Source organism: Pecten maximus, chromosome 1 (genome assembly GCF_902652985.1).
Source record: "Pecten maximus chromosome 1, xPecMax1.1, whole genome shotgun sequence".
Classification (NCBI taxonomy): Eukaryota; Metazoa; Mollusca; class Bivalvia; order Pectinida; family Pectinidae; genus Pecten; species Pecten maximus.
In genome coordinates this window covers 12,543,484-12,565,644 of record NC_047015.1, presented here as the reverse complement: position 1 = coordinate 12,565,644, position 22,161 = coordinate 12,543,484, and the positions used below count along the sequence as shown (strand labels likewise).

At 36.5% G+C, this 22,161-nt stretch overlaps 4 protein-coding genes across 4 annotated transcripts; all 4 read right to left on the bottom strand.

Annotated features, from left to right (window-relative positions):
- Window positions 1-4,747: 4,747 nt before the first annotated feature.
- Window positions 4,748-6,036, bottom strand: LOC117325285 (ADP-ribosylation factor-like). Its single transcript, XM_033881403.1, is given in 2 exon segments — window positions 4,748-5,289; window positions 5,291-6,036. Coding segments are annotated over 2 exon segments (648 nt in total). The 5' UTR covers window positions 5,726-6,036; the 3' UTR covers window positions 4,748-5,076.
- A 1,422-nt stretch (window positions 6,037-7,458) lies between these two features.
- Window positions 7,459-17,059, bottom strand: LOC117325254 (ADP-ribosylation factor-like). Its single transcript, XM_033881369.1, has 2 exons — window positions 16,488-17,059; window positions 7,459-12,618 (listed from the first exon to the last, which is right to left on the bottom strand). The coding sequence occupies exon 2, from the start codon at window positions 9,980-9,982 to the stop codon at window positions 9,335-9,337; it is 648 nt and encodes a 215-aa protein (XP_033737260.1). The 5' UTR covers window positions 9,983-12,618; window positions 16,488-17,059; the 3' UTR covers window positions 7,459-9,334.
- LOC117325266 (ADP-ribosylation factor-like) lies at window positions 11,002-14,320 on the bottom strand. The gene has a single exon (XM_033881381.1). The coding sequence runs from the start codon at window positions 14,016-14,018 to the stop codon at window positions 13,371-13,373; it is 648 nt and encodes a 215-aa protein (XP_033737272.1). The 5' UTR covers window positions 14,019-14,320; the 3' UTR covers window positions 11,002-13,370.
- A 2,712-nt stretch (window positions 17,060-19,771) lies between the features above and the next one.
- On the bottom strand, window positions 19,772-20,951 carry LOC117325277 (ADP-ribosylation factor-like). Its single transcript, XM_033881392.1, has one exon. It carries the CDS (start codon window positions 20,491-20,493, stop codon window positions 19,846-19,848), a length of 648 nt encoding a protein of 215 aa, XP_033737283.1. The 5' UTR covers window positions 20,494-20,951; the 3' UTR covers window positions 19,772-19,845.
- Between the last annotated feature and the right edge of the window lie 1,210 nt (window positions 20,952-22,161).

Sequence of the window (22,161 nt, the reverse complement as noted above, 5' to 3'; positions counted from 1 at the left end):
GGTTGATATATCGACCGTGATAACAGTTACCCAGGTAATGCTTTGTTCTACAGTATCTGTACACAATGTTAATATTTACAATCTGGCACAGCATAAAATATTAATAATAGCACATGTTCAGAATTCTGGAAAATCATTTTTTTTTTAAATGTAATACATTCTAATTTATGAACGCGAGCATATTTTTCAAAACAGCACATTTTAATCAAATTTTCACACAAACTCGGTCGAAATAAGCGGGATTTTTTTTTTTTATAAAGTCCCGATCTCGTTTACACTACATTGTTCCTGTCCTGCTTCTGTGTCATTGTGCTCATCCGGATCTTGTTTGGTTACTTTTTCTTTCTTATCTTTTTATATGATGTATGGCCTCATTCTTTATTCTCACAGATCAAGGAATTCTGCAGACAGAACTACAATTTAATTCAGCTTCTTTACCCTAAGTTCTGCAGTTACACTGGACTATGATTTTATGTCAGATTCGAATTCTTTACCATAAATTCTGCAGAAAAAAACAACATAATTCTATTTCTGAAATAAATTATTAACAGGATATATTATCTTTACATTAGCTTATCTGGGTTAAAACACATTTGGTTTATCTTATGTTTGAATCATTGTCATACACATTACAGTGGTTATTTATATTAATTATATTCTTAACCTGCTTATGAAAAAAAACCATTGAAAACAATGACCAATATCTCACCTTAAAGTGAATTCACCTCTTATAGAATTTGAACTAGGTCAGTTGCTTATTTAGGCAGCTACCTTTGTCAATCAATGCCGATATTAATCATGCACAGCTAAGGACCAGGGTGAACATGTAAGAATATAAAGTTTTAGAAAGAACCATGCAGGACTATCCGAGAAAGAACGATAACAAATTTAAATGTTAAATTTAAAATGGCCACCATTCGGCCGTTCTGATTTCCTGATCAGTCTCAGAATTGATAATACACAAATAAGGACCGAGGAGAACTTACATATACGTACAGACATGATATTTGAGAAACATCCTTCTGTGACACCTCAAGAGAAACGATAACGAGGATTATTATACAAAAGATCCCAGAGGGGATCTTGGCGCCCACCAATGAATGATCTTTATCGGTCATATGAAACTCCGATCTTTTCTCATCTTCCCCTTACTCATTTGATGAATAATGTTATCTGTATATGAAGTCTAAAAAAGATCTTAAAACTTTCTGATATATATGAACAAAACAAACAAACAAGAAAAAAAAAGTACTTCTCAAGAAATATCAAATATCAGCGTCAAAATCCAAGATAGCCACACGTCAGCCAGTTATTTTCTTATGAGTCCACAAAAGTACTCAAGAAATAACGGCAATAATAATGTTTAGGGACGGACGACAGGCGGACGGACTACTGGTAACGGACAGATGCATGGACCTAGATAGATATATTTTCATTTGTTGGTTGGCGAAAAAGTCATATCGACTAGTTGACGGTGAGTTATTGAAAACATGGATCTAAGCATTGTCAAATAACGTTATAACAGTAAGTCGAAATTTCGAGTTATTAGCTTGAAATTTCGAGTTAGTAAGTCGAAATTTCGAGTTATTAACATGAAAAAATGAATTTAATTTTTTTGCTTCATGGCCCTAATGCTCTTCCGTAGTAAAGTAATATCTTTGCGAATGTATTTATATGAACAGAATTATGAACAGATTAATATATGACGGCGGATGGCGGTATGCGAGTTTGGCGGTAAAACGGGTGCATTAGCGTGGTAGGAAATCCGTTCTGAATTAATTCATGGCGATAAGCGAGTTTGGCGGTATAATGGGTGACAATATAACGGGGTTTTATTGTATAATTACATGGTGTAAATGTTACTTTTCCAACTAGAGCAGATATTACCTTTCTGTCTCTTTGGTAACATGGTTTGGACGGTCTCCGGGCGATCTACTACAGATGTAAGTGACAAATCTTTGATAGATAACAATCGGATAGAACCTCGGCAATGAAGCTGTCTCAGTATCTATAAAAGTTTAGTACTGGAATCAACCAATTGACAGGTGCAAGGCTGTAGAAAACAATTGCAATGGTCAGTAGTATCTGTGGCTTTGAACTGGTATTAACTCTCCGAGACCCGATGGTAACTGGTATTAACTCTCCGAGACCCAATGGTAACTGGTATTAACTCTCCGAGACCCAATGGTAACTGGTATTAACTCTCCGAGACCCAATGGTAACTGGTATTAACTCTCCGAGACCCAATGGTAACTGGTATTAACTCTTCGAGACCCAATGGTAACTGGTATTAACTCTCCGAGACCCAATGGTAACTGGTATTAACTCTCCGAGACCCAATGGTAACTGGTATTAACTCTCCGAGACCCAATGGTAACTGGTATTAACTCTCCGAGACCCAATGGTAACTGGTATTAACTCTTCGAGACCCAATGGTAACTGGTATTAACTCTCCGAGACCCAATGGTATTGCATTGGCAACGTTCATGACCTATATGCGGCGCACTAAAACAAAAATTGCCCCCAGTGTGTGTTTAGATTAACGTCCATAGTCTAAACAATGAGTTAACGAAAGTCGAATCGATTCTGCTCTGTACAGAAAAGATGCGTGTTTTACAGCAAATACAGTATTCTTAGTACTGTATAGTTGTTTAATTTCGCGGGGAGAAAATTTCGCGTTTTTCTGTTCAGGACTATTTCGCGGGGAGAAAATTTCGCGCATTTTCAATTTCTTACAAAAATGAATTAGTACGAGTTATCTTTCTTGACATAAGTATCGCATACATATTATAGTGTAACCATTTGTAACTCCTCGGGGGATTATAAAGGTTAATACGATACCCGAGTAAACCAGCGTGAACAAAGGACAGCCACAGGTAAGAACAGGTAAGGCTTACAGAGTGAATTGTGTTCATAATTAAAATCATTTTGCAATTGTGAGTTAGCGTTGTGTCTCAGTTTTCTGTAATGATTTGGAACGTGTAGACGTACATATGGAGAATTGGTTGAAATACGGGAAACTTGGAGTGAAACCTCCATCATCTCCACTTTTACGTGATCCACGCAATGTTGCAGAGGCCGATCCCGATCTTGCAGTCGTTTATACGAAATGTAAAGAGGAAGTCTCAAAAACATACATAAATACAACAAATGTTCATACCCCAAAGAAGAGAAAACGACCAGCTACAACCCCTTGACCTTATCCCGAACAACATTTTTAAATGTCATCTGAAATCGGAGTTTCAGTCTTATTACGCAAATGAAATCCAAAAACAACTGGAAAAGGGAAATGACATCAATGGTGTAAAAATTGACTTGAAACTATCAAATATCAAGCCGTTGCATGCATCGTGGCTTGTAGCCGCAGTTGACAAACTTGCAAACGATAAGGCCATGCTACGCAATGCTTTTACCCTAGCCGGACTTTAACATGTATTCAGTATATATAAATGGTTTTAATATTTTATGTGACTTTTAATACCATATAGGGAAATAGTAGAAATTATACTTACGATGTACACATTTTATGCGACTCTAATATGATATCGTGAAACAGTAGAAACTACATGTATACTTACGATGTACATGTTCTGCTTAACAATATGCTTTAAATAAAGATTGTTTATTATTCATTGTCATAGTGGTCACTCATCACAAGGTGAAAAATATTCACGGGTATCTAATTTCGCGGACATTAACTTGTATATAAACCATACCGTGTGATAATTTTATACTATTTACGAACTTCCAGGATTGGCTTTTGTCTGAAAATTTGTGGGGTGCAACCCATAAATCGATCCGAATTTCCTAATCGTTTTAATGATGCGCAGAGGTCCAAATAGGAATTGTAATAAAAGATATATTTTGACGGAATTAATTGCTAATGCGTGGCCAAAGTATGTTCTGCGATTAAAGGCGAACGACGGACGAAACACCATTTGAGCAACCCAAATTCGATCATATGCACCAGGATCAACGATATGTTGAGACACATTATTTTTATGTTTTTAAAATAGCCTGAACTTCAACTGCGCTATTGTTGTATCTTTTGTGTACGAAGTTGGTGTTGACCAAATACTTATATGCCATCTGTAACTTGTAACAACAGGTTAATTACAAATAATGGGACATACAGATCTAGATCCTATAACATCAGGTTAATTACAAATAATGGGACATACAGATCTAGATTCTATAACACCAGGTTCATTACAAATATTGAGACATATATATCTAGATTCTATAACACCAGGTTCATTACAAATATTGAGACATATAGATCTAGATCCTATGAGATCAGGTTAATTACAAATAATGAGACATATAGATCTAGATCCTATGAGATCGGGTTAATTACAAATAATGGGACATACAGATCTAGATCCTATAACATCAGGTTAATTACAAATAATGGAACATACAGATCTAGATCCTATGAGATCAGGTTAATTACAAATAATGGGACATACAGATCTAGATCCTATAACATCAGGTTAATTACAAATAATGGGACATACAGATCTAGATCCTATAACATCAGGTTAATTACAAATAATGGGACATATAGATCTAGATCCTATGAGATCAAGTTAATTACAAATAATGGGACATACATATCTAGATCCTATGAGATCAGGTTCATTACAAATAATGGGACATATATATCTAGATCCTATAACATCAGGTTAATTACAAATAATGGGACATATAGATCTAGATCCTATAACAACAAGTTCATTACAAATAATGAGACATACAGATCCTTTAATGTATCTTTTAATAAAATAACAAACATAACATGATAATGAAATAAGATAATACATGTAGTAAGATAATGTAATTTCATGTGTTCAACAGTATCATGATTAAAAACAAGTATCAGTAAGTAAATGAAACAAAACAATAAACATGTAACAATATACAAGTACCAAGTAGGCTACTAGTAAATCAATTTATAGTATACATATACTGTACTATATATTGAAAAAAAAATACAGCTTAAACTAAAAATGGCAATATTTATATTATACCAGTATTGTGACTGTGACGTTGGTGATATAATCGAACTTACTTTCCTTACACTTTTGAAAACATGTGTTTGATATATGACAAAGGCGTTGTAAAGTATGATGATTTAGAATCCTTTTCAACAGTTACACACTCGTCCTTTCCTCTCAGTAACGCTGTTGCTTGTTTCGTATTGACAGCCTCTACAAGCCAATCGAGCATGTCATACAGTCCCTCACCGGTGGTGGCTGAGGTACCGAAACACTTTACACGTGTGGGTTTTACGGATATAATTCACGTCCAGTTTCTCGTGGACCTCCTCTGGAGTCATAGATCCGGGTAAATCCTGTTTGTTGGCCATTATGACAATAATCACTTCATTGAGCATGTCTTCCTTCATGATAGCATGAAGTTCCTTCTTGGCTTCTTCAGTTCGTTCTTTATCATTACTGTCAACAACAAAAACAACCGCATCAGTCCCGGTGTAGTAATGTCTATACAGGGGCCGCATTTTGTCCCTGCCTCCAACGTCCCAAGTCACCAACTGTATTTTTTTATACTCCACCGTCTCAATGTTCAAACCGATTGTAGGAATTGTCGTGACGACTTCCCCAAGTCTGAGTTTGTATAGAGTTGTTGTTTTACCTGCAGCATCAAGTCCGTTTAACAACACTCTCATTTGACGTTTCCGGAATAATTTACAGAATATGCCTCCCATTGCTGCGGACAGACACCCGGCCCTTACACATTACCTATTGTATTGTGTACCTGTGGTATTTATACTCCGATACACGTCACCAGGTGATGTGTAAACAAGGCCACGCTGTTCCAAATGACTATTGAAGCAGGGGGCATAATCAGGTATGTCGCTACACGCTACAAATTTGAGTTTAGTAAATAAGTATATACAGAAGATTTATTACACCTTTATGGCACATGATTACCTACTCTGAACTAATCCAACAGAATTTTCCATTTAAACTTACAAGTTGCAGAGTAAACAAAAGCCGTTGGAGAACAGCATAGCTCGTCTCGCAAACGTTTGTCAATAAATAATTAAAATACATCAATTGGAATGGTTTCGCAAATTGCATAAATAATATTTATATTGTTTACTTGATCAGATTATGTTTTGTGAATTCATGCAATTTTCAAAACCATATCAATTTATATATATATATCAATTATTTATTGAAAAACATTCGGGAGATTAGTTATGCTGTTGTTGATTAAATGAATATATCAAATACAAATGTAATTGCTTTTGGACATATTTCTTCATTTTTTTGATAAAATATTATCCTTATGAGAGTTGTTTACCTTGAAAAATGTGGACTGGACTGTGGACTAAATTGTCTAATGTGAGCATTTTCACATTGTTTTATTTTCAGTTTCATCACAAGAAGTGATGGTGTAACTCCATAGGGACTCTTTTACCAAATATCAGCACCCTAGTACAATCATAAAGTGATGTGTTATTAGCTTTCAACATTTGCACAAAAACTTAACGCAAACATTTTCAAAATCTGTTTTTCCCCCCCCCCAAAAAAATCTTTGTTTAACTCCGGCAGGGGATAGTTTAACCCCCAGAAGGACTATATTACCCTAAATTACTATTACTACACTTGCACCAAACATTTAAAATTTGAAAAACCAACGCCGACGCCGGAGTGACGACATAAGCTCTCACTCTTCTTCGAAGAGACGAGCTAAAAAGGAGAAATTTTCATGCATAATGCTGAACGGCATTCAAATAGAAAATAAGCTTTACACAATTTTAAATGGTTAGATTTTATCAGTATCGGGACAGATAGCAGATGTTTGAAAGTTGGCAAATACATGATAATATGATTTAAACATGTCCGTGGATTTATATATTTTTGCATCATCTACAGACCACAACAGTGTGGTATACAATCACTCTTGGCACTGTCTTCAGGACACCATCAGCTGACTTTTATACTTTTACACAAACACATGTTCGCATGTATCTAGGACTTTTAACGTAATTTATACAACAAAACAGCTCGATATCTATTCCGAACACACTTTGATCTTGTACATAGAAATATTTCCATACAAATTTAGAACAGATTAGGTTAATTGTGAGCTTTGCTCAATCATGGTTATCATTTACATTTTGATACAGGTTACTATAGGTGACTGTCAAAACGTTTACAAGTACCCATGATTGTAAGGTTATGTAATGTCGATATATCCGTATCCCATTCAATAAAGTGGACTCTTAGATGCAACGCATAACTTCCCCAAACAATATACACGTAAATACATTATGTATGATTCGTAACACGGATTACTTAACAAAAATACTGATGATATGCCATTTTTGGTTGTAGGCGGGTGGTTTGTAAATTGTTCACATAACTGAAACTTCAAATAAACTTCGGTACAGAATATCTATAATGATAGAGATGTAACAGTACAATCGAGTCAGAAGACGTAAAGGAGGTTTTATTAACATTTAGTTCAACTGTAACAAAACGACATTAATATCGAATCTCAGCAGCCTTTACAACCCAGTACAATTCTTCCCGGGTGGTGACTGAGGTATCTCATACTATAACGCACAGGCGTGTAGGTGTGGGTTTTATGGATAGCCCATTCTTGGTAACCAGGGTTCCCTGGGGTAGTGGACATCCTCCACGTCCAGTTTATCTACTGGAGTCATACCTCCAGACAAATTCATATCATTCAGTGCTGCTTTCTGGGCGTCTTCAATTCGACCCATGTCAAAACTCTCATCTAAGAAAATAAAGATATCAGTGTCAACAAAGTATCCACTTTAGGGAGATCTCTGCCTCCCATGCTTATGTTCCAACTCCTACACGTTAAGCCCTTTGTTTTAAATTTCCAGTCCCCAGTCCGAGTTTCAGAAAACTGTTGTTTTACCAGGGCGATCAGGTCCGTTTAACAGCACCCATATTTGACTTTTTTTTTTCCAATAAGGAATAATTTACAAATATACCATACCTGTCGTACATGAATATACAGAGGAAATAACCCTTTGTATCGTAATAACAAATTCCAGTAATAACAGTATGTCACTAATTGGGTCAGGGGCTGCCAATGTAATCTAATTTACGCACACATATAGATAATGTTTTAGAAAAAAAAACACCAAAAAAACTACATTATATTCGTGCGAAAAGTGTCAGCAGATCAAAAGCTATACTACCTCGGACATATAAACAAAATGTTGTTGAATTAAGCAACGTTACTTTCTTCTTGCTTGATTCTTTATAAAATGTATCACGAGGTGATGGCCTACATCCTCCTCCTTCTTGTCCTATGATTATAACTATGTTCGTAGTCTATAGCTCCATTTTTCAAAGACTGATTCAAATAACGAATTTGTTAGTAACACAATTAAAAATTATTTCTAAAAAACAAATGCAATACAATAACACACACCCAATTACTGTTCAATGGGTCCGGCTCTTTATAATACTACATACTACATCAGAACGTGAACTATGTATACTTCCTACATCAGTAAGTGAACCATCTCCTACATACAGAGATCTGTAGCGCTGCAGGTAAACCATACGTAAACCACCTACTACATCAGTAAGTCCAACCATCTCATGAATCAATAAGTAAGCCATCTCCTACATCTGTAACTTGTAACACCAGGTTAATTACAAATAATGGGACATACAGATCTAGATCCTATGAGATCAGGTTAATTACAAATAATGGGATATACAAATCTAGATCCTATAACATCAGGTTAATTACAAATAATGGGACATATAGATCTAGATCCTATAACATCAGGTTAATTACAAATAATGGGACATACATATCTAGATCCTATAACATCAGGTTAATTACAAATATTGAGACATATAGATCTAGATCCTATAACATCAGGTTAATTACAAATAATGGGACATATAGATCTAGATCCTATAACATCAGGTTAATTACAAATAATGAGACATATATACCTAGATCCTATAACATCAGGTTAATTACAAATAATGAGACATACAGATCCTTTAATGTATCTTTTAATAAAATAACAAACATAACATGATATTGAAATAAGATAATACATGTAGTAAGATAATGCAATTTGATGTGTTCAACAGTATCTTAATAAAAACAAGTATCAGTAAATAAATGAAACAAAACCATATACATATAACAATATACAAGTACCAAGTAGGCTACTAGTAAATCAATTTATAACATACATATACTATATATTGAAAAAAATACAGCTTAAACTAAAAATGGCCATATGTAAATTATTCCAGTATTGTGACTGTGACGTTGGTGATATAATCGAACTTAACTTTCCTTACACTTTTGAAAACATGTGTTTGATATATGACAAAGGCGTTGTAAAGTATGATGACTTGGAATCCTTTTCAACAGTTACACACTCGTCCTTTCCTCTCAATATCGCTGTTGCTTGTTTCGTATTGACAGCCTCTACAAGCCAATCGAGCATGTCATACAGTCCCTCACCGGTGGTGGCTGAGGTACCAAACACTTTACACGTGTGAGTTTTACAGATAGAATCCACGTCCAGTTTCTCGTGGACCTCCTCTGGAGTCATAGATCCGGGTAAATCCTGTTTGTTGGCCATTATGACAATTATAACTTCCTTCACCGAGTCTTCCTTAATGATAGCATGAAGTTCCTTCTGAGCTTGTTCAGTTCGTTCTTTATCATTACTGTCAACCACAAAAACAACCGCATCAGTCCCCGGATAGTAATGTCTAAATAGGGGCCGCATTTTGTCCCTGCCTCCAACGTCCCATGTTACCAACTGCACGTTCTTATATTCCACCGTCTCAACGTTAAAACCGATTGTGGGAATTGTCGTGACGACTTCCCCAAGTCTGAGTTGGTAAAGAATTGTTGTTTTACCTGCAGCATCAAGTCCGTTCAGCAACACTCTCATTTGACGTTTCCGGAATAATTTACAGAATATGCCTCCCATTACTGCGGAGAGACACCCGGCCCTTACACATTACCTATTGTATTGTGTACCTGTGGTATTTATACTCCGATACACGTCACCAGGTGATGTGTAAACAAGGCCAGACTGAAAACAGGGGGCATAATCAGATATGTCGCTGCACGCTACAAATTTGCGTTTAGTAAATACGTATATACAGAAGATGTATTACACCGTTACGTGACATCGTTACAAATTCTAAAATTAATCCAATATAATTTTCTATTTAACCTTGCATGTTGTAGAGTAAAAACAATGAGAAATGTTCACGTATGATGTTGAACGGCATTCAAATAGAAATTAAGCTTTAAACAATTTTAAATGGTTAGATTTTATCAGTATCGAGACAGATACCACGTTTGAAAGTTAGCAAATACAGGATAATTAAGACATGTCCGTGGATTTATAAATTTTTCAATCATCTACAGACCACAACAGTGTTATACAGTCACTCTTGGTATTGTCTTCAGGACACCATCAGCTGACAGTTATACTTTTACAAACACATTTTCGCATGTATCTAGGATTTTAACGTAATCTATACAAAACAGCTCGATATCTAGTCCGAATCAACTTTGATCTTGTACGTAGATATGTTTCCATACAAATTTAGAACAGATTAGGTTAATTGTGAGCTTTGTTCAATCGTGGTTATCATTTACATTTTGATACAGGTTACTATAGGTGACTGTCAAAACGTTTACAAGTACCCATGATTGTAAGGTTTTGTTATGTCGATATATCCGTATCCCATTCAATAAAGTGGACTCTTAGATGCAACGCATAACTTCCCAAAACATTATACACGTAAATGCATTATGTACCTGTAATTGATGGAAAACCACACGGATTTGTAACACAGATTACTAAAGAAAAATATTCATGATATGCCATTATTTGTTTGTAAGCGGGTGGTTTGTAAATTGTTCACATAACTGAAACTTCAAATAAACTTCGGTACAGAATATCTATAATGATAGAGATGTAACAGTACAATCGAGTCAGGAGACGTAAAGAAGGTTTTATTAACATTTAGTTCAACTGTAACAAAACGACATTAATATCGAATCTCAGCAGCCTTTACAACCCAGTACAATTCTTCCCGGGTGGTGACTGAGGTATCTCATACTATAATTCACAGGCGTACAGGTGTGGGTTTTATGGATAGTCCATTCTCGGTAATCAGGGTAACCCTGGGGTAGTGGACATCCTCCATGTCCAGTTTATCTACTGGAGTCATACCTCCAGACAAATTCATATCATTCAGTGCTGCTTTCTGGGCGTCTTCAATTCGACCCATGTAAAACCTCTCATCTACGAAGACTAAGATGTCAGTGTCAACAAAGTATCCACTATAGGGAGATCTCTGCCTCCAATGTTCATGTTTCACCTCCTACACGTTAAGCCTTTTGTTTTAACAACTTTCCCCAGTCTGTGTTTAAAAGAACTGTTGTTTTATCATGGCGATCAGGTCCGTTAAACAACACACATATTTGACATTTCTTGAATAAGATACAGAGGAAATAGCCCTTTGTATCGTAATGACAAAGTCGTACTTCACCAATTGGCTCATGTAATCTCATAAACGCACACATACAGACAATGTTTTTGCAAATAAAAACAATACGTTATATGTGTGAGAAAATCATCTTTCATCGGCAGATCAAAAACTATACTACATAAGGACATGTAAACAAAATGTTGTTGAATTAAGCAACATTACTCTCTCTTTGTTTGATTCTTTATAAAATGTGTCACGAGGTGATGGCCTACATCCTCCTCCTTCTTGTCCTATGATTATGACTATGTTCGTAGTATATAGCTCCATTTTTCAAAGACTGATTCAAATAACGAATTTGTTAGTAACACAATTAAAAATTATTTCTCAAAATCAAATGCAATATAATAAAACACACCCAATTACTGTTCAATGGGTCCGGCTCTTTATAATACTACATACTACATCAGAACGTGAACTATGTATACTTCCTACATCAGTAAGTGAACCATCTCCTACATACAGAGATATGTAGCAGGTAAACCATCTCCTGAATCAATAGGTAAGCCATACCCTACATCAGCAAGTGAACCACCTACTACATCAGCGTGTGAACCACCTACCACATCACCATGTGAACCACCTACTTCATCACCATGTGAACCACCTACTACATTAGCATGTGAACCACCCACTACATCAGCATGTGAACCACCTACTTCATCAGTAAGTCAACCATCTCCTGAATTAATAGGTACGCCATACCCTACATCAGCAAGTGAACCACCTACTACACCAGTAAGTGAACCACATATTAGATTAGTAATCGAGTCTCCTCTTACATCAGTATGTGAACCACCTACTACATCATCACGTGAACCACCTACTACATCAGTAAGTCAATCATCTCCTGAATCAATAAGTAAGCCATCTCCTACATCTCCCAATTACTGTTCAATGGGTCCGGCTCTTTATAATACTACATACTACATCATAACGTGAACTATGTATACTTCCTACATCAGTAAGTGAACCATCTCCTACATACAGAGATATGTAGCAGGTAAACCATCTCCTGAATCAATAGGTAAGCCATACCCTACATCAGCAAGTGAACCACCTACTACATCAGCGTGTGAACCACCTACCACATCACCATGGGAACCACCTACTTCATCACCATGTGAACCACCTACTACATTAGCATGTGAACCACCCACTACATCAGCATGTGAACCACCTACTTCATCAGTAAGTCAACCATCTCCTGAATTAATAGGTACGCCATACCCTACATCAGCAAGTGAACCACCTACTACACCAGTAAGTGAACCACATATTAGATTAGTATGCGAGTCTCCTCTTACATCAGTATGTGAACCAACTACTACATCATCACGTGAACCACCTACTACATCAGTAAGTCAATCATCTCCTGAATCAATAAGTAAGCCATCTCCTACATCTGTAACTTGTAACACCAGGTTAATTACAAATAATGGGACATATAGATCTAGATCCTATAACATCAGGTTCATTACAAATAATGAGACATACAGATCCTTTAATGTATGTTTTAATAAAACAACAAACATAACATGATATTGAAATAAGATAATACATGTAGTAAGATAATGCAATTTCATGTGTTCAACAGTATCATGATAAAAACAAGTATCAGTAAGTAAATGAAACAAAACCATATACATGTAACAATATACAAGTACCAAGTAGGCTACTAGTAAATCAATTTATAGTATACATATACTATATATTGAAAAAAAAAATACAGCTTAAACTAAAAATGGCAATATTTATATTATACCAGTATTGTGACTGTGACGTTAGTGATATAATCGAACTTAACTTTCCTTACACTTTTGAAAACATGTGTTTGATATATGACAAAGGCGTTGTAAAGTATGATGACTTAGAATCCTTTTCAACAGTTACACACTCGTCCTTTCCTCTCAGTATCGCTGTTGCTTGTTTCTTATTGACAGCCTCTACAAGCCAATCGAGCATGTCATACAGTCCCTCACCGGTGGTGGCTGAGGTACCAAACACTTTACACGTGTGAGTTTTACAGATAGAATCCACGTCCAGTTTCTCGTGGACCTCCTCTGGAGTCATAGATCCGGGTAAATCCTGTTTGTTAGCCATTATGACAATAATCACTTCATTGAGCATGTCTTCCTTCATGATAGCATGAAGTTCCTTCTTGGCTTCTTCAGTTCGTTCTTTATCATTACTGTCAACAACAAAAACAACCGCATCAGTCCCGGTGTAGTAATGTCTATACAGGGGCCGCATTTTGTCCCTGCCTCCAACGTCCCAAGTCACCAACTGTATTTTTTTATACTCCACCGTCTCAACGTTAAAACCGATTGTAGGAATTGTCGTGACGACTTCCCCAAGTCTGAGGTTGTATAGAGTTGTTGTTTTACCTGCAGCATCAAGCCCGTTTAACAACACTCTCATTTGACGTTTCCGGAATAATTTACAGAATATGCCTCCCATTGCTGCGGACAGACACCCGGCCCTTACACATTACCTATTGTATTGTGTACCTGTGGTATTTATACTCCGATACACGTCACCAGGTGATGTGTAAACAAGGCCACGCTGTTCCAAATGACTATTGAAGCAGGGGGCATAATCAGGTATGTCGCTACACGCTACAAATTTGAGTTTAGTAAATAAGTATATACAGAAGATTTATTACACCTTGATGGCACATGATTACCTACTCTGAACTAATCCAACAGAATTTTCCATTTAAACTTACAAGTTGCAGAGTAAACAAAAGCTGTTGGAGAACAGCATAGCTCGTCTCGCAAACATTTGTCAATAAATAATTAAAATACATCAATTGGAATGGTTTCGCAAATTGCATAAATAATATTTATATTGTTTACTTGATCAGATTATGTTTTGTGAATTCATGCAATTTTCAAAACCATATCAATTTATATATATATATCAATTATTTATTGAAAAACATTCGGGAGATTAGTTATGCTGTTGTTGATTAAATGAATATATCAAATACAAATGTAATTGCTTTTGGACATATTTCTTCAATTTTTTGATTAAATATTATCCTTATGAGAGTTGTTTACCTTGAAAAATGTGGACTGGACTGTGGACTAAATTGTCTAATGTGAGAATTTTCACATTGTTTTATTTTCAGTTACATCACAAGAAGTGATGGTGTAACTCCATATGGACTCTTTTACCAAACATCAGCACCCTAGTACAATCATAAAGTGATGTGTTATTAGCTTTCAACATTTGCACAAAAACTTAACGCAAACATTTTCAAAATCTGTCTTTTTCCTCCCAAAAAAAATCTTTAAGTTTAACTCCGGCAGGGGATAGTTTAACCCCCAGAAGGACTATATTACCATAAATTACTATTACTACTCTTGCACCAAACATTTAAAATTTGAAAAACCAACGCCGACGCCGGAGTGACGACATAAGCTCTCACTCTTCTTCGAAGAGACGAGCTAAAAAGGAGAAATTTTCAGGCATAATGCTGAACGGCATTCAAATACAAAAATAAGCTTTACACAATTTTAAATGGTTAGATTTTATCAGTATCGGGACAGATAGCAGATGTTTGAAAGTTGGCAAATACATGATAATATGATTTAAACATGTCCGTGGATTTATGTATTTTTGCATCATCTACAGACCACAACAGTGTGGTATACAATCACTCTTGGTACTGTCTTCAGGACACCATCAGCTGACTTTTATACTTTTACACAAACACATGTTCGCATGTATCTAGGACTTTTAACGTAATTTATACAACAAAACAGCTCGATATCTATTCCGAACACACTTTGATCTTGTACGTAGAAATATTTCCATACCAATTTAGAACAGTTTAGGTTAATTGTGAGCTTTGCTCAATCGTGGTTATCATTTACATTTTGATACAGGTTACTATAGGTGACTGTCAAAACGTTTACAAGTACCCATGATTGTAAGGTTTTGTTATGTCGATATATCCGTATCCCATTCAATAAAGTGGACTCTTAGATGCAACGCATAACTTCCCCAAACATTATACACGTAAATACATTATGTATGATTCGTAACACGGATTACTTAACAAAAATACTGATGATATGCCATTTTTGGTTGTAGGCGGGTGGTTTGTAAATTGTTCATATAACTGAAACCTCAAATAAACTTCGGTACAGAATACCAATAATGATAGAGATGTAACAGTACAATCGAGTCAGAAGACGTAAAGAAGGTTTTATGAACATTTAGTTCAACTGTAACAAAACGACATTAATATCGAATCTCAGCAGCCTTTACAACCCAGTACAATTCTTCCCGGGTGGTGGCTGAGGTATCTCATACTATAATTCACAGGCGTGTAGGTGTGGGTTTTATGGATAGCCCATTCTCGGTAATCAGGGTAACCCTGGGGTAGTGGACATCCTCCATGTCCAGTTTATCTACTGGAGTCATACCTCCAGACAAATTCATATCATTCAGTGCTGCTTTCTGGGCGTCTTCAATTCGACCCATGTCAAAACTCTCATCTAAGAAGACTAAGATGTCAGTGTCAACAAAGTATCCACTATAGGGAGATCTCTGCCTCCAATGTTCATGTTCCACCTCCTACACGTTAAGCCTTTTGTTTTAACAACTTTCCCCAGTCTGTGTTTAAAAGAACTGTTGTTTTATCAGGGCGATCAGGTCCGTTAAACACCCATATTTGACATTTCTTGAATAAGATACAGAGGAAATAACCCTTTGTATCGTAATGACAACGTCGTACTTCACCAATTGGCTCATGTAATCTCATAAACGTAGTAACACAATTAAAAATTATTTCTAAAAATCGAATGCAATATAATAAAACACACCCAATTACTGTTCAATGGGTCCGGCTCTTTATAATACTACATACTACATCATAACGTGAACTATGTATACTTCCTACATCAGTAAGTGAACCACCTACTACATCAGCGTGTGAACCACCTACTACATCACCATGTGAACCACCTACTACATCACCATGTGAACCACCCACTACATCGGCATGTGAACCACCTACTACATTAGCATGTGAACCACCCACTACATTAGCATGTGAACCACCCACTACATCAGCATGTGAACCACCTACTTCATCAGTAAGTCAACCGTCTCCTGAATTAATAGGTAAGCCATACCCTACATCAGCAAGTGAACCACCTACTACACCAGTAAGGGAACCACATATTAGATTAGTATGCGAGTCTCCTCTTACATCAGCATGTGAACCACCTACTACATCAGTAAGTAAACCACTTCCTACATACAGAGATCTGTAGCAGGTTAACCACCTCCTGAATCAATAAGTAAGCCATATCCTACATCAGTATGTGAACCACATCTTAGATTAGTATGCGAGTCTCCTCTTACATCAGTATGTGAACCACCTACAACATCATCACGTGAACCACCTACTACATCAGTAAGTCAATCATCTCTTGAATCAATAAGTAAGCCATCTCCTACATCTGTAACTTGTAACACCAGGTTAATTACAAATAATGAGACATACAGATCTAGATCCTATAACATCAGGTTAATTACAAATAATGGGACATATAGATCTAGATCCTATAACATCAGGTTAATTACAAATAATGGGACATATATATCTAGATCCTATAACATCAGGTTAATTACAAATAATGGGACATATATCTAGATCCTATGAGATCAGGTTAATTACAAATAATGGGACATACAGATCTAGATCCTATGAGATCAGGTTCATTACAAATAATGGGACATATAGATCTAGATCCTATAACATCAGGTTAATTACAAATATTGAGACATATAGATCTAGATCCTATAACATCAGGTTAATTACAAATAATGGGACATATAGATCCTTTAATGTATCTTTTGATAAAATAACAAACATAACATGATATTGAAATAAGATAATACATGTAGTAAGATAATGCAATTTCATGTGGTCAACAGTATCATGATCAAAACAAGAATCAGTAAGTAAATGAAACAAAACCATATACATGTAACAATATACAAGTACCAAGTAGGATACTAGTAAATCAATTTATAACATACATATACTATTGAAAACAAGAGATCCCAGAGGGATCTTGGCGCCCACCATTGAATGATCTTTATAGGTTCCATGTCAGATTGATCTTTTCTCTACTTTTCCCTTCCTCTAAGTCTTACTAATCTGTGTAAATTCAGAAACAGCCCTCTATAGCTAGTATTTTTCCAACAAGGGGAACCTATATATAAAATTTAAGATTTAGCGATAATGGCGGTCTGTCGGCCATGTTGTTTTCCGATTGGTCCCAATATGCAAAACTATATATAGCTAGGCACTGAGGGGAACCTACATATAAAATTTGAGAAAGATCCCTTCATTACTTTCTGAGAAATAGCGATAACAAACTTCAATTGTCAAAATCCAAGATGGCTGCCTGTCGGCCATGTTGTTTTCCGATTGGTCTCAAAATGCAATATGCATAACTAGGCACCAAGAGGAACCTACATCTGAAATTTGAGAAAGATCCCTTTTGTGCTTTCTGAGAATTAGCGATAACAAACTTCAATTGTCAAAATCCAAGATGGCTGCCTGTCGGCCATGTTGTTTTCCGATTGGTCTCAAAATACAATATGCATAACTAGGCACCAAGGGGAACATATATATGAAATTTGAGAAAGATCCCTTCAGTACTTTCTCAGAAATAGCGATAACAAACTTCAATTGTCAAAATCCAAGATGGCTGCCTGTCGGCCATGTTGTTTTCCGATTGGTCTCAAAATGCAATATGCATAACTAGGCACCGAGGGAAACCTACATATGAAATTTGAGAAAGATCCCTTCATTACTTTCTGAGAAATAGCGATAACAATCTTCAATTGTCAAAATCAAAGATGGCTGCCTGTCGGCCATGTTGTTTTCCGATTGGTCTCAAAATGCAATATGTATAACTAGGCACCAAGAGGAACCTACATCTGAAATTTGAGAACGATCCCTTTTGTGCTTTCTGAGAAATAGCGATAACAAACTTCAATTGTCAAAATCCAAGATGGCTGCCTGTCGGCCATGTTGCTTTCCGATTGATCTCAAAATGCAATATGCATAACTAGGCACCAAGGGGAATCTACATATGAAATTTGAGAAAGATCCCTTCAGTACTTCCTCAGAAATAGCGATAACAAACTTCAATTGTCAAAATCCAAGATGGCTGCCTGTCGGCCATGTTGTTTTCCGATAGGTCTCAAAATGCAATATGCATAACTAAGCACCAAGGGAAACCTACATATGAAATTTGAGAAAGATCCCTTCAGTACTTTCTCAGAAATAGCGATAACAAACTTCAATTGTCAAAATCCAAGATGGCTGCCTGTCGGCCATGTTGTTTTCCGATTGGTCTCAAAATGCAATATGCATAACTAGGCACCAAGGGGAATCTACATATGAAATTTGAGAAAGATCCCTTGGGTACTTTCTCAGAAATAGCCATAACAAACTTCAATTGTCAAAATCCAAGATGGCTGCCTGTCGGCCATGTTGTTTTACGATTGGTCTCAAAATGCAATATGCATAACTAGGCACCAAGGGGAACCCACATATGAAATTTGAGAAAGATCCCTTCAGTACTTTCTCAGAAATAGCGATAACAAACTTCAATGGTCAAAATCCAAGATGGCTGCCTGTCGGACATCTTGTTTTTCGATCGGTCCCAACATGCAATATGCATAACTAGGCACCAAGGGGAACCTACATATGAAATTTGAGAAAGATCCCTTCTGTACTTTCTCAGAAATAGCGATAACAAACTTCAATGGTCAAAATCCAAGATGGCTGCCTGTCGGCCATGTTGTTTTCCGATCGGTCCCAAAATGCAATATGCATAACTAGGCACCAAGGGGAACCTACATATGAAATTTGAGAAAGATCCCTTCAGTACTTTCTCAGAAATAGCGATAACAAACTTCAATTGTCAAAATCCAAGATGGCTGCCTGTCGGCCATGTTGTTTTTATATCGGTCCCAAAATGCAATATGCATAACTAGGCACCAAGGGGAACCTACATATGAAGTTTGAGAAAGATCTCTTCAGTGCTTTCTGAGGATTAGCGATAACAAGAATTGTTTAAGGACGGACGGACGGACGGACGGACGACGGACCACGGACGCAGGGCGATTTGAATAGCCCACCATCTGATGATGGTGGGCTAAAAATACAGCTTAAACTAAAAATGGCCATATGTAAATTATTCCAGTATTGTGACTGTGACGTTGGTGATATAATCGAACTTAACTTTCCTTACACTTTTGAAAACACGTGTTTGATATATGACAAAGGCGTTGTAAAGTATGATGACTTAGAATCCTTTTCAACAGTTACACACTCGTCCTTTCCTCTCAGTAACGCTGTTGCTTGTTTCTTATTGACAGCCTCTACAAGCCAATCGAGCATGTCATACAGTCCCTCACCGGTGGTGGCTGAGGTACCAAACACTTTACACGTGTGAGTTTTACAGATAGAATCCACGTCCAGTTTCTCGTGGACCTCCTCTGGAGTCATAGATCCGGGTAAATCCTGTTTGTTAGCCATTATGACAATAATCACTTTCTTGAGCATGTCTTCATTCACGATAGCGAGAAGTAGCTTCTGGGCTTGTTCAGTTCGTACTTTATCATTGCTGTCAACCACAAAAACAACCGCATCAGTCTCGGCATAGTAATTTCTATATAGGGGCCGCAAGAAGCCCCTGCCTCCAATGTCCCAAGTCACCAACTGTATTTTTTTACACTCCACCGTCTCAATGTTCAAACCGATTGTAGGAATTGTCGTGACGACTTCCCCCAGTCTGAGTTTGTATAGAGTTGTTGTTTTACCTGCAGCATCAAGCCCGTTTAACAACACTCTCATTTGACGTTTCCGGGATAACTTACCGAATATGCCTCCCATTGCTGCGGACAGACACCCGGCCCTTACACATTACCTAGTGTATTGTGTACCTGTGGTATTTATACTCCGATACACGTCACCAGGTGGTGACTGTTGTAACAGGGGGCATAACCAGGTATGCTGCTGTACGCTACAAATTGACCATTTAATCGATGTGATTTGTAAATAAATATACAGAGGATTTAACACATCTTTACGTGATATCATTACCCATTTCCAAGATTAATCCATTAGAATTTCTCATTTATTTGGCATGTTGCAGAGTAAATATGGAGAAAATTTCCACGTATGATGTTGAATGGCATTCAAATAGAAATTAAGCTTTACACAGGGTTTCATTGTATCGGGACAAATAACACTTGTTTGAAAGTTGGCAAATGCATTATTTGATTTATCACGGACTTTTATAAATCATTAAGTTATATAAGTACGTTTGGTTTGGTTTATTTTGTTTAACGTCCTATTAACAGCCAAGGTCATTTAAGGACGGCCTCCCGTGCGTGCGACATGCATGTGTGTGGTGGGTGCGTATGTGTGTTTTGGGAGGCTGTGGTATGTTCGTGTTAAGTCTCCTTGTGATAGGCCGGAACTTTTGCCGATTTAAAGTGCTATCTCACTGAAGCATACTGCCGAAGACACCAAGCAGCACACCCCACCCGGTCACATTATACTGACAACGGGCCAACCAGTCGTCCCACTCCAAATATGCTGAGCGATAAGCAGGAGTAGCTACTACCATTTTTATAGACTCTGGTATGTTTCGGCTAGGGTACAGAACCCAAAGCCTTCCTCACAGCGGCGAACGCTCAACTAAAGGCCAAAAGTGAGGCATTGTCAAGGGAGACATTAGGAAGAAGAAAGTTATCAAGAAAGAAGAGAAAAGATAAGATCCCAAGTTTAGTCGCCTCTTACGATCATGCAATGGGGGCAGCAGGTACAATTCTTACGTACGTGTCCCTGGATATATATTTCTTTTTCAAAGTGAAATACAGATATGTGCATGGATTCATATATTTTCAAGGTTATATAGACATTTCCGTGAATTTATATATTTACAATGTGATATAATATACATATATATATATATATAAATTTGACAATTGACAAAAGACTTTACATTTTGCACTAGCGCTTTCACTCTATTAGATCTTCAGGTGCATAATGTAACGTCTTCTTTTGTCAATTACATTGTATCAGTAATATATATATTTTACTTGCATGTCGTCAACTTAAACATTTTCTATATATATATATACACATGTTTTTTTATTTATATTTCTCTCGGTACAACTACGACAGGAAATTCACACGTGCGTGGATTCTATATATTTTCAAAGCTATTTTTTTCAGTTATATACCTAGGTGTCCATGGATTTATATATCGTTTTTCAGAGTTTAATGCAGGAATTTCAGTGGATTTTCAAAGTTATATGCATGCGTGTAGGCGGATTTATATATCGTTTTCAAAGTAATATACCTAGGTTTCCGTGGATTTATATTTCTTTTTTAAAAGTTATATACAGGCATTTCCGTGAATTTGTATATTTTCAAAGTTATATACAGGCATTTCCGTGGATTTATATATTTTCAAAGTTATATACAGACATGCCTGTGGTTAAACAGTAACCTCTGTAAATTTCTTGAGGACATAATCATGTCACAGATATA

Coding starts and splice junctions, on each gene's coding strand:
- LOC117325254 (XM_033881369.1), bottom strand. CDS start 9,982: ATGGGAGGCATATTCTGTAAATTATTCCGGAAACGTCAAATGAGAGTG.
- LOC117325266 (XM_033881381.1), bottom strand. CDS start 14,018: ATGGGAGGCATATTCTGTAAATTATTCCGGAAACGTCAAATGAGAGTG.
- LOC117325277 (XM_033881392.1), bottom strand. CDS start 20,493: ATGGGAGGCATATTCGGTAAGTTATCCCGGAAACGTCAAATGAGAGTG.